This window comes from Podarcis bocagei (assembly GCF_964188305.1).
Source record: "Podarcis bocagei genome assembly, chromosome: 14".
NCBI classification, from domain to species: Eukaryota; Metazoa; Chordata; class Lepidosauria; order Squamata; family Lacertidae; genus Podarcis; species Podarcis bocagei.
In genome coordinates, this window is record NC_138139.1 from 10999260 (window position 1) to 11015799 (window position 16540).

General features: G+C 45.0%; 1 protein-coding gene across 1 annotated transcript in view; it reads left to right on the forward strand.

The window, feature by feature from the left end:
- Positions 1 to 6462: 6462 nt before the first annotated feature.
- The window catches only part of ATOSA (atos homolog A), a 52755-nt gene continuing 42677 nt past the window's right edge, over positions 6463 to 16540 (forward strand). Inside the window, exon 1 of the mRNA XM_081170009.1 lies at positions 6463 to 8317. Within this exon, the coding sequence (XP_081026135.1) occupies positions 8302 to 8317 (16 nt within the window). The 5' untranslated portion in view covers positions 6463 to 8301. The remainder of the gene's footprint in view (positions 8318 to 16540) is intronic.

Sequence of the window (16540 nt, forward strand, 5' to 3'; positions counted from 1 at the left end):
AAACTTCTGGAGGGCCGAGGTTGCTTATGCCTGATCCAGGGCAATTTGGGAAGTTTAAATGCCGACACATCCTACAGATCCCGGTGTAATTGCTGCCGCTGCTGGGGGAGCCTTCAGCCCTGGAGCCAGTCCTGTTGTAGACATTCTAACATTCTAATACTTAGACTGGTGCTTCCTAGGTTTTTCAAAAAGAAGAATGAAATGAGTGTTTTTAAGGAGCATGGCTCAAGGAGTAGAGCAGGAGACTCTTAATCGCAGGTTCGTGGGTTTGAGTCCCACGTTGGGCAAAGAATTCCTGCATTGCAGGCAATTGGACTAGACTAGATATTCCTTGTGGTCCCGTCCAACTCTATGATTATCTCTGTTCTAGAGAGGCAACCCACGAGACAGTGACTAGTTGGAGTTACTAGGTAGCAGAAAAACACTGCAGACATCAAATTGAATTGTTTAAGAATATGATTCACATTCACTTTGGTTAGTAGGACAGGGTTGTGAAAAATTCACCTTTAGGTGTTTCCACTCTAGGCCCACTTCCCTTATGCAATGTTTGCCCACTGGCCAGAAACCCTCCCAGTTCTCTGCCTTGCCTTGCTACAAAAAAGAGAGGCCAGTGTTTATTTTGATTGCAAGGTTTGTGCCTGCTGAGTTGGGGCTGTTGCAGTGTGATGCTGTACCTTGTACCTTGATGGAATAGATCAAAGTTCTTTTTCTTCAGGTACAATCAAAATCTTAAAGCACATGGTTACTTCTTGTCCAACCACCAGATGTAGGTACTTTTTCAAGAACACCTGTGGTCTGATCACATTATTTCTGTGTGTACTTTGCATACTACACATTACTTGTGCACAGCTTTCAAATGCCAGCTCCCTCGGCCTGAAAGCAAGATGAGCACCACAACCCCATAGTCGCCTTTGACTGGACTGAACCATCCAGGGGTCCTTTACCCGCCCTCCCTTTTTTTTTAACCTTTTACTTGTACACAGCCAGTGTGGTGTAATGTTTAGAGTCTTGGAACTAGGACCTGGGAGACCTGGGTTCAGATCCCCACTGAACCGTGAAGCTCACTGGGTGACCTTGGGTCACAGTCACTGTCTCTCAGCCTGACCTACCTTGCAGGGTTGTTGAGAGGATAAAAACAGGGAGGAAAGAAGCATGTATACCCCCTTGAGCTCCTTGGAGGAAAAGTGAGCTATAAATGTAATGAATGAATGAATGAATGAATGAATGAATGAATGAATGAATGAATGTTCTAGAAGTGGGAGCAGAGGAGAAGCAGAAGAGGAATGAAACAGAAACTGCAATGGATTCACTGACCAGGAAATCAGACTACTGTGAGGAGGCTGGGGGTGAAGTTTGGGCAAATCATCTCAAAATACCTTTTCAAAGTTTGTCTATCCCTGTCAGCAGACATATACTAACTCTGACTCCAAGTGCCACATCACTTAAGAAGGAGCAATTATCCTTTGGAATCGCAAGAATCTAGACCTACAACATTGTACGTCATTTCCTTGAATGTGCCCAAGTGCAGTGAATCTGAAACAGAGCACTCAACAAATTACATATAAGTGGCCAGAAGAAAATGAGTTCTGAAAAGGAAAGATTCAGGCATTCTTTTTACAAAGATGATGGGGATTTAATGTCAGTCTTGATTTTAGGTTATGGCCAATGTAACTTATGAATCAAAGTGGACAAAACATCATGAACCTTTGAATGATTTCAGCAGTTTTGTGTGTGTGTGTGTGTCTGGGGGGAGAACACAGAGCACATTCTGGTCACTTGACATGATTAAGAGAAACAGAACCAAATTACACAAAGGAGATCTGTGTTCACATTTCCTGACTTAAAAAACAAACATCTATTAAAGCAGGTGCATGGGAATCTGAAATTTATCAGAGCAGCCATGTAATTGGTCGAACCCTTTCTCCATGCTGCTTATCTAATCTACATCCACCTGCTGAAGTTGCTATTAGATTCACAGGGACGACGAGTAAGGCTACTTTGTTCTTGATCTCCACAGTCTGTTTAAATTTGTTTTTATTGTGAATAAGTTTAAAGTCAGTTGGGTCAGCTGTTAATGTTAATTGCAATATGCTGGCAAGGAGCATATCTGCTTTATCTGCTTTACTTTTATGTGGGCTTGAAAGCCATATATTTTAATTGGAGGACAGGCACTGGGAGAGCAGCTGTTTTGACTTGACGTAGCATTTAGCTGATAAGGAAAGTTTTTTAGATGCTCATATCAACTGAAGGAAACTCGGCAGGGGCCCCCAGTCACCCACAGTGGGGGGCCAAGCCACAGTGGGGGGCCAAGTCCCTTCTTACTGTAAACAGGAAGACCTACCTATAAATTTAATACCAAGATTGTGATTTTGGGCAGACGCAGTTCTAGGTATAGATGGTGACTGGCTATAGAACAGCCTCATTTAGATACCTGGCTATACTCTTTAATGAAAGCCTCATTGGAAGGGTCATAGAAGCATAGAATAGAATTGTAGAGCTGGAAGGCATGATGGGAGTCATCTAGTCCAAACCGCTGCAATGCAGGAATCTTTTTGCCCAATGTGGGGCTCAGACCCATGCTCTACCAACTGAGCTGAATATTTCCACCCGGAAACTATACTCTCTACCACCAGGAATCTCAGCAGCTCTTCTTACAGAATCCGTGTGGCCAACAATTATGGCAAGAGCAGACTGCACTCAGTTAAAGAATATTTTTAAAATTGCCACTATGCCTATTGAGCATTTTCCTGCTCTGTATTATATGGAATTGGAGGGTAGCCAACTCTGGAAAGCAGCTATTATTATTTTCCAGAACTGAACTCTGCTTTGACCTTGAATAAGTGTCAACTAAGGGATTGACTCTTCTGAATAGAATCCAAAAGGGACCTGCAACTAATCAGAAGCACCCATTTCCCCCCTTGATATTCACTCCTGAGAGCAAAGCATTTAAAAGCTTCCTTAATGCCTTTATTGAGCTGCGTTTCCAAGTGATGCACACTGCAGTCTTGCATGGCTGATATATTAAGGTCCCGTATGCAGGTGGACTTCACTGTCCTTGCTTTGTACCCCAAATGTTTTTGCCTCGCTGGAATGTGTCCTTGCATTCTAATGATGGCTCTTGTTTGTGTGGATAGAGAGCTGTGTGAGCATGTGTAGAAACTAGCCTACTATACAAATATAAAATTTCTTTTCATTGCCCTGCCCACTTCTGCCTTCTGGCCTTGCCCACCACTGGCATGTGGTCCCCAGAAGGTTAACCAAAAGGGAATGCATTCCTCAGTCTGAAAAATATTAATCAGCCCTATCCTAAAGGATGTCACTCTTTATATTAAGCCCTCTGAGGGTGGCTGACTCATAGAGAGTATAGTCACATTCATACATCTGTAATCCTTGTTGTTCAGTGAGATTCCTTTTTTTTGCACTTGCTGATTACTGCTTTTACCATCATCCTACATCCTGTAAAGAGTTTTGGGATGAAGAAAGGTTATGCTCATATATGATGTCACACACCTCTAATTATTTAGAGGTATATAAAAACCTCCAGTCACTGTAACTGAACACTGCATGAAAGGCTGGAGAAATATAGTAGTTTTGTGTGTTTGGCAATGTGCTTTGATGCTGAAGGGTTGTACTGTGAACTCTTTCTACTTAGTGATATAATGTTTAGAAAGGTGTTGTAACATGCAGCTCAATCTCTGGGCGGCGAGAAACTCCAGGGCTAACCCAGGGTTTGGTTTCCTTGGACTGAAGTTCACTGGAGACTGCTGTTTCTTTAGGACATAAGGTTTTACTTGAACATGTATACAACTTGAGCATAAGATGGTAGGACTCAAAAGATCAACACTCTAAGAGACGCCACTTCCCTGTTAGGTTTCTAGTGGGATCCCCCAAGTCATAGCTTTGTATTTAGCAAGGCGAGCAAGTCAGACTTCTGTGTTTTCCCAGGTCCAGCCCAGACTATGGGTAGTTCTTGGCCTATTGTTCTACTACCCCTAAGATGACTGCCTACGCCCTCCTGGAAGAGCATCATTACCTTAACAAAGAGCCTGGTTTGATTAAATCAGAGGTCCTTTCTATTGCAAACTCCCATCTTAAAGATAACAAACCACAGGGTTGGAGGGGCCTCATAGCCATCATCAAAAGTAACCCTCCAACCCTGTAACAGTATTTCAAAATTGCTACAGCATATGAGGAGCAAATAGGTGAAGTGAAACACAATGTACACTGATGAATAGGGCTGCTTCAATCCCTCTTTGTTAGGTGTGTAAATAGCCCAGGATGATCCTCAGTGGATGTTTCATTAATGGGAGCTAGTGGTTAGTAGTCTGTCTCCTTATACTTGGAAAGCCCCTTTTTTGCAGTGAGATACCTATCAAACTTTGGAGAAAGTGAGCTCTATAGCTGAGGGAAGGGGGCAGATTCTCCCTTGCACACCTAAAAGGCAGCTGGCAGTTTTGGGGAGGGAGAGAGCAATTTGTGCATTCCCTGAGGGCAGTGATGCAGTTGGGTAGTTTTAGATTGGATTGGAGTTAATGGGGGAAGGGGGGCTTAGATAGTCAGGTACATTGTTTACCACATTTTGAAGAAAGGTCCCACAGGAGATAAAGCCCAACCCTTTTCCTTATCTCCCTTTGAAATACAATTGTTTCCAAGTGTACAACTGCAGCTCCTACACTCCCAAGTATGTTTCATCCCACCCAACCACCTCCACAAAAAATACATGTGATGCCTAATATCCTAATTTGGATTTTTGAATCAGATATTTATCAGGGCAATCCTAACAATGTCTACTCATAAGTAAGACCTATTGAAAAGAATGAGTCTTACTCCCAGGTAGCTGTGGTTAGGATTGCAGTTTATGTACATTTCATCTAGTTAATAGTGCTACACAAGATTTTTAATCTTTTGCTGTGTGATGTTGAGCAGTCTTGTTGATTTGATAGCATCAATGGGGAAATCATGTTGCCATGTAGAAAGGTGTTTTTGATTTATGTATGCACAGTTAATGCCTTTACATCCTATGCAGTTGGGTGAACTTGAATTAATTTATTTTAATAAGTTTATGTGTGCTAAATGCTGCATAAGATTGAATTGTCAGTGAGACTTACCTCTGCGTAAACATGCATAGAATCAGAAATATATTAAAAAGTCCAGTAGTACCTTAGAGACCAACTGTTCGTTCTTTGTATGAGCTTTTGTGTGCATGCACACTTCTTCAGATACCTTCTTTAGATGCATAGAATCAGGCTGTCTATGCCATTTCATTTTTCTCTGTAAAGTGTTCCAGAGCTACCAAACACAAAACTATTATTCAGAGGATCTCAAATGCAATTAACCCCAACCTACCCTACAAAACATTATTTTTAAAATTGAGACATTTTTCTACTCCAGGTTAAATTCCAGTGCATCTTGGAGATGTAAAATGTCCCAAAGCAGAAAGGCAATTCATACTGCTATCAGTTTTTGTTTGAAAAATACCACAGGAGATTTAAAAAACCCCAATATGTTAATACTAACTGGTGGGAAAATCACCACAGTGACAATGATTTCTTTGGGTGTGTTTTTTGGCCCAGGCCCTTTTTCGCTTTTCAAAAAAGAAAACTGATCACCTACATTTGCATCAGTTTTTGTTATTTTCGGGCTGGAACTCAATGACACCTCTATGGAAAACAATCAATGGACTTTCTGGCTTTTATTTGCCCTATGCCTTTTCAGTACCCTTTTTATAAACAGAAAGAAAACTGAATGCTAAGCAGCTGAAATTTGAGGACATTGTTCACTATTATGCAAGTGACAACGTTCTAGAATTTGCACAGTAGGTTTACTTCTGTATAAGCAGTACAGCAAAAGAGTGCAATTGCACCCCCAAGGTTTGGGTTTTAGAACTAGAATGAGAAGAGATGATTGCATGTAAAATGAGGACTTTATTTCACGTCAAGATTTCCCGATGAAGCCTGACACTGAAGAGGGAATGGGAAGTCTGGATGATTTTTGCACGTAGGAGTAAGGAAGTAAAAGAACAATGACTTCTGTCCCAAGTTAAGAGCTCAGACTGAGGAACTTTGCACCGGCAAACACTGTTTGCATTAGAACTTTCCCAACTTCTGTTCAGCTTCAGGCGAAAACCCACAAAAGTAGGAAAGGAAAGGCCGTCATCGGCACACACACCCCCCTCCTATGATCCTGGGAAAAACGGCAGTGCGTGCGCGCGCGTTTGTATAAATAAGAAAGACCATACAGGGCCTGTTTTGGTCTCTCACTACTCAACAGGCCCAACTTTTACTTGGGCTTCGGTTGCCATAACAACGCAGTTCCTCGCCAGGCTTAGAAACAAGTGGAAGGCAAGGGCAGCTTGCAAATGGATTGGCCACGGGCGGGCCACGTGACGTCGGCCGTGTTTTTTGTGTGGTGGTGGTGTTTTTTTTTTTGTTTTTGACAAGGCAAAATAAACCAGATAGCGACGGCGAGGAAGGAGGGGAGCGGAGGGAGGGAGGGAGGGAGGGATGCCCGCCTGGGAAGGCGAGGAGAGGGGCGGCTGAGGCAGGCTTCCCGGGGAGTCCCAGAGCTGCGCGGGGCATGGGAGGCGGGGCAGAGACCCTCGCGACCCTCCCCGCACCCCGCTTCTGCCTCGCGCGCTAAGCTTCCGCGCCAGCGGGTCTGTCTGCCCAACTCTCCCTCCCTTGCCCGCTTCGCACGACGCCGCCTCAGCCCGTGACTGGGGAGCGTGTGGCGGCGGCGGCGGCCCGCTTGGCTGGGAGGCAGAGAAGTGTCAGGAGGAGGAGGAGGAGAGTTAGTCAGCGGAGGAGGGCACGGCGGAGTCATGGAAAACCCTCGGCGGCAGCCGCCGCAAGAGCAACAACAGCCCGGCTGGCGGGGAGGGAGAGCCTGCGCGTCGAGACTGGACTGAGGCGGGCAGGTCCGGGTGGCGCCGCCGCCGCCGCGTTGTTTACGTGAGGGCTTGAGGAGGCCCAGCAGTAGCAGCGGCGGGTGTCCGCTCGCCTCCCTCTCCGGAGTCGCCGCCGCGGGTTGTGGGGAGGAGAGAGCGGGAGCGGGAGCGATGCGGCGGCTGCGACAGCCTGCCTTGACCCGCTGAGGTGCGCGCGCCAGAGCGGGACTGCGAGCCAGGCTCATGCGGGGCAGGTGAGGGGCCGGGTGGCAGGAGGAGGAGGGCAGCAGCAGCAGCAGCCGGGAGCCTTTTATTGGCCGCCGCGCGCGTCAGGCACATTCGGGCGCCTCGGGATCTCCGCGGGTGTCTAGGGGGGCCCGGAGCGCCGAAAGGGGCTGGCGGTTGCCGTTGACACGGGACTGGAGCGATGGGGCGGTGAGGAAGAAGTCGCCTTCCATCCCTCCTCCCTCCCCCTCTATTCCCCTCTCGGCCGGGTTGTGTAAGGTGAGGGTCGAGCCGAGCCAAGGAAAAAGGGAGGAGGAAGGTGGTGGTGGTTTTTTTTTCCCTTGCGCGGAGCTCAATCCAGGTGCTGTTTAATTTGCCACGAACAGCGCGAGGCTTTTTTTTTTGTTGTTGCGCGTTTCCGAGGACTTAAGGAACAAAGTGGACCATTGCGCTGCGCGGCTTCCCCGTCGTCTCCTCCTCCTCCTCTTTTTTTTTTAAAGCCCTCCCTCCTTTTATGACAATGAGCGTCGGCGGCTGTTGTCAGACTGTTTTTATTTAGTCTCGGCGCGCGAGCAGGGAATTTGGGGGAAGGAGGTCGGGAGTTCTGCCCTCTCTCCCTCTCTCTCCCTCCTCCTCCTCCTCCTTCCTGCCTGGCTCCGTAGAACAGGTAAAACGCAATGGACTCCAGCCTGGCTTGACCCTGCCCTGGGGCTCTGTGATTCAGAGCCTTTTGATTCGGGCGAGTGTGTTGCATACGCGTCGGGGGGGGGGGGGAGTTTTAACTTTTTGTTGTCTGAGCTTTGGTCCAGGCAGGTTATAAATAGACCTGTTCAGACGCCGTGTTAAAGAAGGACACACTGGCAAGATCCAGAGAGAGAGAAGGAGGGAGGGAAGAAAGGCAGGCATTGGCCGGGTCTAGCTCCCCCCCCCTCCCAGCAGACTTCTGCTGCCACCACAATAAATGCCAGGAGGAGGCCTAGCTGCTACAGATTTTTGTGAGCTGTTAAGGGTAAGGGGGGGATTTTTATTGTATTATTCCTGTAACAATAGCAAAAAGAGAGAGAGAGAGAGAAATTAGCTGCAGACAGCATTAGTGAGACTACAAAGAAGAGGGAGAGAAAATAGCCCGGATAAGCCCTTCCACCCCTCTTTTCCTTGAAGAAGAAGAAGAAGAAAGATTTGGACTGAAAATGAAGCCTGACCGAGGTAAATGATTCAATAAAAAATCCTATGCTTAACATTTTTATCCTGGATAAATGTTTTTTTTTAATGGGTGGTGATAATATTGTGATGAGGTGGGTACTGGGTCCATTTTGGGGGGGGAGGAGTGAGGGTTTTGGAAGGATTAATGCCTGAAATTGATAATTATTGTTAGTCTCTGTAGTGTTATTTTTTTAAGGAGGTTGTGAAAATTTATTGGATTGACTTTGTCAATAAAGAGCTGGGTTTACTTCATCAATCAAGAACTGGAAGACAGAAACTCATTGTGAAAAATACCCTTTGCCCTGGGAGGATCATTTTAAATGTCAGAACAGCGTTGTGCTTAGGCTTAGGCTATTATCATACAATTGCAACATGAAAAAAAAAAATCTGTCAGAGATTGCTATCAGGAATTTTGTTAGCAACTCAATCTCTGTATAAATGGATGATATAAACACAGGTTAGGACAGCATCGAAACTCATGCAAAGCAGCTAAAACTTTCATTCTATTTATATTCTCCTGACCACTTCTAGTAGAATCTGCTCTAGTTCCTTTAATTGTGTTTGTGGCTAGTAGTTAAATTCAGTGGGTCAGATAGCATCGTTCTACTGATTCAGAACTTGTGTAGCTATTGTAAAAATGGTTCACGCCACTAGAGTTAAGCAAGTCCTGACTTCTAATGTTAACTCTGTATTCATCATTAGTTATTGCTTGCAATAATGTATTTCACTGTTGTAACTAGCCTGAACATTATTTTTAGTGAACAGTGCAATCCTATGCATGTATACTCAGAAGTAAGTACTACCGATGTCTCAAGCATCTGCAGGATTGCAGGTTAAATTTCATATCTCATATTGGAGCAATGAGCACTCGGGAGTATTTGCTATACTGTATTATACTTCCATAACTTTAAATACACAGTCAGTTACTATATGAATCATTTCAGGCATGTAAGATTATATATTAAAGTGGTTGAGGATGTGTAAAAGTATCAAGGCTGTGATCCTATAGGCACTTACCTGGGAAGTGCTTTGTTTTTTGAGATGCTTGCTTATTGAGTATCCTTTTTTGTTACAAAAGTATGTTATTTTCTGATTGATATATTAAATAAGTGAATGTACAGAAGTACATGTGTCATGGCTGTTTTAAAACTGCTTGATCTTGAAAGAAAAGAAACTGGTGGGATACAGTCAAACAAAGGAGCATTGTGTATTGACAACTACTTGCAGAATCCTTATTTGACTTCAGTTGTGTCGTGTGCAATATGATTCTAAACATGTTTACTCTGAAGTAAAGCTGACTATTCAATGGTACTTACTTCCCAATAAGTGCTCTTAGGTTTGCAGCCTAAATACTCAAAGGAAAAGCAGGAATTACTAAATATACTGAGATAAGACAGAAGTTCAGTATTTGTAACTCCTTTCACACTATGCTTTGGCACAATAGATCTGATATGAGACAGTGGCGATTTATGGTGAGATATCTGTAGAGTAGTCAGCCAGTGTAATGCAGTTGAAATAAAGGTGAATGAAGACTTCTTGCAGAAAACAACTTTTGATATACTGTATTGAAATTATAATGTCTCTGAGACACATCAGGCTGCGTAACAGTAGCAAAATGTGCTTTAAATTGCCTTACCTTTCGCAGCAGGAAGGTGAAGTTGGAACTTTAAGTGCCAGTTGCAGTTTTGAAAGCAAATAAGAACTATAATTCCAATGCACATAGTTTTAACTGTCCACAAATTGTTACTCTTTGTGAACCATCTACAAAGGGTTAAACTGTGGCCTAAATGCCATATTCATCCTACCAATGCAGTTGTGATGGCATAATCATGCAAATGTTTACATGTGATTCCCCCCCCCAACTCAACAGCAGCTGCACCACAGGGAAGCATGAAATCACCTGCTTCCATTAGTTGCAAATTAATAGTGAAGGACACAGGATGAGCAGAGCATTTAACTAAGCTGCAGTACAGTCTGTTTAATACTGGACAGATAGGAGGAAAATTGTGCTGCACTTGACTATAAAGGAGAAATGTTTTGTTTGTTTCTCCAGATGATATTCTTGGTTAATCAGTAGCAGTTTTGTCTTTTTCATTAGTAGTAGTAGTAGTAGTAGTAGTAGTAATAGCTGAACTTAAGTTCAAAGTGATTGTCCGATCTAGGATTTTGGGTAGAAAAACATGCATTTAGAAGTAAAAATAGAATGAAACTCTTGATTTTAAATAATGTGCTAGTGAATCTGATAACTTCCTGTATTCAGATGAAAGGGGGCACTTATTACTAATTCTCTGTCAGTGACACTGAGAAGCATTTTCATTGATTTGGTAGCAGAAAAGATGGGTTGATGGAGGTTTAGAAACCTGGCTCTGAAATAAAGGGCATCGGTTAACATATTCAAAATGTATGAGGTATCTTATATTTATAAGATAGGGGAGGGGTCAGAGAGAGTGCTCTGCCCCCCAACTGCTTGTACTATATAAGCTTAATTTATGCAGTAAATAGTGTTCCATTGTATCCCTTAAGCATCACTGAGTTTAGTAGATCTTAGTCTCCAGGCTTGGGGAACTGCCAACATTTCTGTTTTGCTTTTAAATCATTCAAAGTTTAACCACTTTTTAAAGTACCGCTGACAGCATCACAGTCATATATATACATTTCTACTCAGAAATCTCATTGAGTTCATGGAGACTTACTTCCAGATATGAGAGTATAAGACAGTAGCCTAATTCATTTTGCCCTGAGGGGAGAAGAAAGAAACTTGGGGATTTGTCACCTTTCATCTCCCATAGGGCCCCCTCCCTCCTCCAACTGTCACCAGAGGGGTGTCTGAATGACACTTTTGCTCTGAGAGGAGTGAGAAGAAGTAGAATAATTTTTTAAAAAAATTGATGCTTGTTGTTGTAATTTTTGTTAAGCTGTGTGGTGAGGTCCACCTGAAAAACTGTATAGAAACACCTTAAAAATAATATTTTCCACAAAAAACTAGTTCCAATTTACTTACTATATCAAGTAATTTGAAGGGGAGAAGTGGATATGCATATCTATAACAAGTCCTGGGCAGTGTTATCACCCATCTTCAGATGTTGCTGGAAATAGATGGTTTACCTACTGTGGAAATGTGGAGACTCGCTTTTTGTTGTCATGTGTCAGGGAAGCCTTAAAGCTTCTTCCTTGGAAATACATCCCATTAATTTGTAAGTAAAACTGCTTATGACAACTGAAACTTTCCAACTCCAGCCCACTGATGTATCATCTCTAACTTTTATCACATACAACCCGAAACTCTGTAATTGTGGATTGAGAGTTTTGTAAATAGCCAACAGGCATATTTGATAGTTCTACTTAGATTTAGCAGGGAGTAAGCTTGTTTTGAAGATTGCAGGACTACCTCCCAAGTAAACATGCATAGGATTGTGTTCATCTTTGCAGATAAGAGGTGCAAAATTCAGTTTAGGATGATGAATAATAAACAAGAGGCATATGTGCTCCAGGTAATGTTACTTCCTGTTTAGTAGGGTGGTGGCAGCTGTTCTGAAGATTGCCTAAATTGTGCTTCTAGTTATAGAAGCCGCAGGTAAATGCAGGGATGAGGCAATGAAGTGGTAGTGATGCTGCATCCTGTTCTAGCAGGGAAGCTGTTCTGGCAGTTTTTCTTGCTATTGGATTGTACTCCTGAAAAGTAAATATAAGGGAGAGATCTGTGATGTTTGTTGGATTGCTTTATAAGAAATGTGAGGATTAGGAAATCCTAGAAAAAGATGGCTCAGATGGCAATCTTATTGTCTGGTGGTTTGGATAATGATGTGGGGAATCTGGCCTCAATTATGGGAAAAACAGATGTGCCATTGTAGTATATAGTGTACAGACACAAAAGAATTGTAAGTTGCTCTGATTTTTTTGTGTAGATGAAGGACTTTCTGGTGTTTCGGTTCCTAATTAATTTTCACCTGCTCTGTTGCTGCCAAACAAAATTGCATAGTTGTTAGTACCACTGGCCTTTTATTAGTAATCAAAGATTAAGTGAAAACTTGATGATGAAGAAGAATCTTGGGTGGAAAATGGAGGATGTGGATTAAAATATAATTGAGCATTTACTGGAGACAACATCTTAAGTGAAGTACAAACTATAATAAAGTAGTAATTATGTGCTTTCATCTTGTACTGAAAGTAAAAATGGAAATGGCTACTGTAATTTATTCAGTTAAGATTTTAAGCTGTTAGGTTTGTGACCTATCTCTTTCCACTCAGCAGTGCATCCTTGTAGTTGATTAATTTTTATGGCTTTATATGAGGCCTGGCTGGATCTATGGCAGTAGTCCTGTCACAATTCTGGATTCATGGTTGTAGTCCTTGGATGTAACCATCTTTGTTGGTAGAAAAAGGCATGAGTGGTATAAGCTATACTCAAGAGTAGACCCATTGAAAAACCAATGGACTTAAGTTGTCCACTGTCTTTCAGTGGGTCGGCTCTGAGCATGATCTAGTCAGAAACCACTCTAATATTTCAGTTCTGAAAATCAGTTTTTTATGGTGCCACACTGGACTTTGAATGAAAATACAACAAGTGCCTCTAGGAGCAATGGGACTTGATATTGATCTGTCACTTTCAGAGTGAATAGTATGAAAAAAAACCCCATGACTTCACCTAGTGCAGTGTTTCCCAACCGGTGTTCCGCAGCACACTAGTGTGCCGCGAGACGTTGCCTGGTGTGCCGTGGGAGGGAGGCGGGCGAGTCGGGCGGCGAGAGGCGGGGCGGCGGCAGCGAGGAGAGGCCGCCCAGCGCAGGGCTCTCGCCGTCTGCCTGCCTGGCTGCCTGCGTGGCGCTGACGTCACGGGGCTGTAACGTGCCCCACATAGGCACACGCGGGGCGGCGAGCGAGCTCCCTCCCACATCCCATCACCGGCTCTGCACCAGGCGGTAGAGCTCGGCGAAGTCGCCGCGCTGGAAGGCCAGCAGCGCGCGCGCCTTGGCCAGGCTCTCGCCCGCCTGCGCCTCCAGGCACGGCGCCTCGGCGTCAGGCAGCAGCGAGCCCAGGAAGCGGCCCAGCCGGCCGGGGTCGCCGCCTGCAGCAGCGCCTCGCACACGCACGAGACCTGCTCCGCCGAGAAGCGCGGCGAGCGCGGAGGATCGGGCGCGGCGGAGGCCAGCCCCGCGCTTGGAGAGGATGCAGCAGCCGTCGCCAAACCCGATCCTCCTCCTCCTGCTCCGCCGCCGTCCTCTGGCTCTTGGCCGGGAGGAGCCTGCGGCGACGGGGCGGGCGCCGAAGTTGGCCGAAGTTGGCGCGCCTCCTCGGCAGCGCCTTCGTCCTCCTCCTCCTGCCTCTGCTCTCCTCCGGCGGCGGGGGCGCGCCGCCCTCCCCAGCCGGGGGGCTCGGCGGGGCCCGCAGGGAAGGAGGCCATGTTCGTGGCGCGCGGGATCGCGGCCCCCCTCGCCCGCCTCCGGCCCGCTCCCCTCCCCCTGCGCGCTGCCCTAGCCGTGCGGGTCTCCTCTCCCTGCGCCGCCGTCCCCTTTCCACATCCTAGGAGCCGCGGTCCGCCTTCCGCCCCCGGGCCGCGGCGCGGCTCCCAGCCCGGGCTGGCCTCCGCCTCCTGGGACGCGCGCCCACCCCCGCGGCCCCCCAAACTTCGGAGCAACTCTCCAGACGCTTCTCCCCCGCCTCGGTCTCCCTCCTTTCCACTTCTCTTCCCCCCTTCCTTCCCTCTTTCTTTCTCTTTCTCTCCCACCCGCCTTTCCTTCTATTAACTTTCCTTTCCCCTTCCCATGTAGAACAGTCCCTGCAAATAAAAACCTAGCATATTTGGAAGAGGGATGCTAGCCTAACCATTACCTTCTATGCTGTTACTATTTTTTTATTTTTTTTTACATAAGTAAAAAGTGACCTTTCCCCATCTGGCATGGTGGTGTGCCTCGAGATTTTTTTCATGAAACAAGTGTGCCTTTGCCCAAAAAAGGTTGGGAAACACTGACCTAGTGTTTATACTTTGAGACTTCCTTGATTGTGGGAAGCAGCAAACAAAATAAAAATAAACAAGGCCAACTATAAAAATAAATTAATAATGTGAAATAATTGGTTTAGAATAGTAATGAATCGGATACTTCAAACAATAATGGGCAAGAAACTCATAATTCACATGACAGTGTAATGTGTGTGACTCATTTTCTGTTACCCAGATGCTTTCAAATTTACTCTTATGCCTAGGAATTAAAATATTATTCAGACCACTGTGTAGACCAGATCTGGGGAGCATGTGGCTCTCCAGCTTTTGTTTGACTCCTAATCCCCATTGGCCCCAGTAAACATCGTTGATGTTGGGATCTGTAGTCCAGCAACACCTAGTCCCTAGCTCTGACACAGATTGATTCACATGTTAAAGGAAGAAGCTGTTCAACCAGTCCTTAGTTTGTCCTTTTTCAAGCAGGAATTTTCCAGATACGTGGCTTCTAGTGCTGTAATCTATAAGTGGAATTGCAATATACTTTCCATGCTATTGGGAGTACAGTACAGTGGAACCTCGAGTTGCGGACGTAATCCATCCTGGAGGCATGTCTGCAACTTGAAGCGTTTGCATCCAGAAACGCCATGTCTGCGCATGCGGTGCAATTTAGTGCTTCTGTGCATGCACGAAGCACGATTGAGAGCTTCTGCACATGTGTGAGTGGTGAAGCCCGGCGAAACCATTCAGGTACTTCTGGCTTGCCACAGGACGCTACTTAAAAAGATGTAACCTGAAGTGGATGCAACATGAGGTTTGACGGTATTGCAGTTTTTCTATGTATATATCCTGCAGTGTGATATTCACATTAGCAGGTATGATACAGGGGTAATTTGCAGCTCATCATCAAAAGTCTACTGCAGTCTGTTAAGGTATCATCTTGTAATTTTATTTATTTAATCTATTTTTAAAAATTATTGCAAAAACATATTTCTGGCTTTTTTTAGAATGAGAGATCATTCGCCATTACAGTGATACCTCAGGTTTCATACGCTTCAGGTTATATACACTTCAGCTTACAGACTCCGCTAACCCAGAAATAGTGCTTCAGGTTAAGAACTTTGCTTCAGGATGAGAACAGAAATCGTGCTCCGGTGGCGCGGCACCACCAGGAGACCCCATTAGCTAAAGTGGTGCTTCAGGTTAAGAACAGTTTCAGGTTAAGTATGGACCTCCGGAATGAATTAAGTACTCAACCCGAGGTACCACTGTATCTTATATTGACCTACTGACCAGTCGGGACGCGGGTGGCGCTGTGGGTTAAACCTCAGAGCCTAGGACTTGCTGATCAAAAGGTTGGCGGTTCGAATCCCCGTGACGGAGTGAGCTCCTGTTGCTCGGTCGCTGCTCCTGCCAACCTAGCAGTTCGAAAGCACGTCAAAGTACAAGTAGATAAATAGGTATTCCTCCGGCGGGAAGGTAAACAGTGTTTCTGTGTGCTGCTGTGGTTCGCCAGAAGCAGCTTAGTCATGTTGGTCACATGACCCGGAAGCTGTACGCCGGCTCCCTTGGCCAATAAAGTGAGATGAGTGCCGCAACCCCAGAGTCAGTCACGACTGGACCTAATGGTCAGGGGTCCCTTTACCTTTACTTTACCGACCAGTCAGCTAGATACTGATACCAAGAAGGGTCCTAGAACAGATAATTAAACAGTTGTTCTGCAAACACTTGGAAAGGGATGCTTTGATTATTCAGAACCAGCATGGGTTTCTCAACAGTTTATGCCAGACTATTATTTATTTACTTATTTATTTTATAGAGTTACGATATTGGTGGATCAGGGGCATGTTGTAGATGTAATGTATCTTGATTTCAGTAAAGATTTTGACAAAGTCCTCCGTGATATTCTTCTGGAGAAGCTAGTATAGTGTGGGCTAGACAGTGTTACTAGTTAACTGACTAAACTTAAAAAGTGACCACCAAATGTTCCTCACAACCCTGTCAAAAGGTAATGTGCAGGTTTCTGTCCTAGGATTGGTTTTGTTCATAAACTTTCTAAGTGACTTGGATCATTGATCTGACCCAGCTTCATCAACCTGAGTACGGTCATCATGAAGCCTTTCATGGGCCCGGGTTTGAGGGTCTATACCTGGTTTTGGGTCAAAGAGACAAGGTGAGGATGTTGCTGGTGTACCAGCTACACTGTTGCAACAACTGTTGCTTGGTTGCTACTTGAGAAAGTATTTGAGATGCTGTGGCAGTACAACTCCAGATATTCTTGGAAGAAGCAA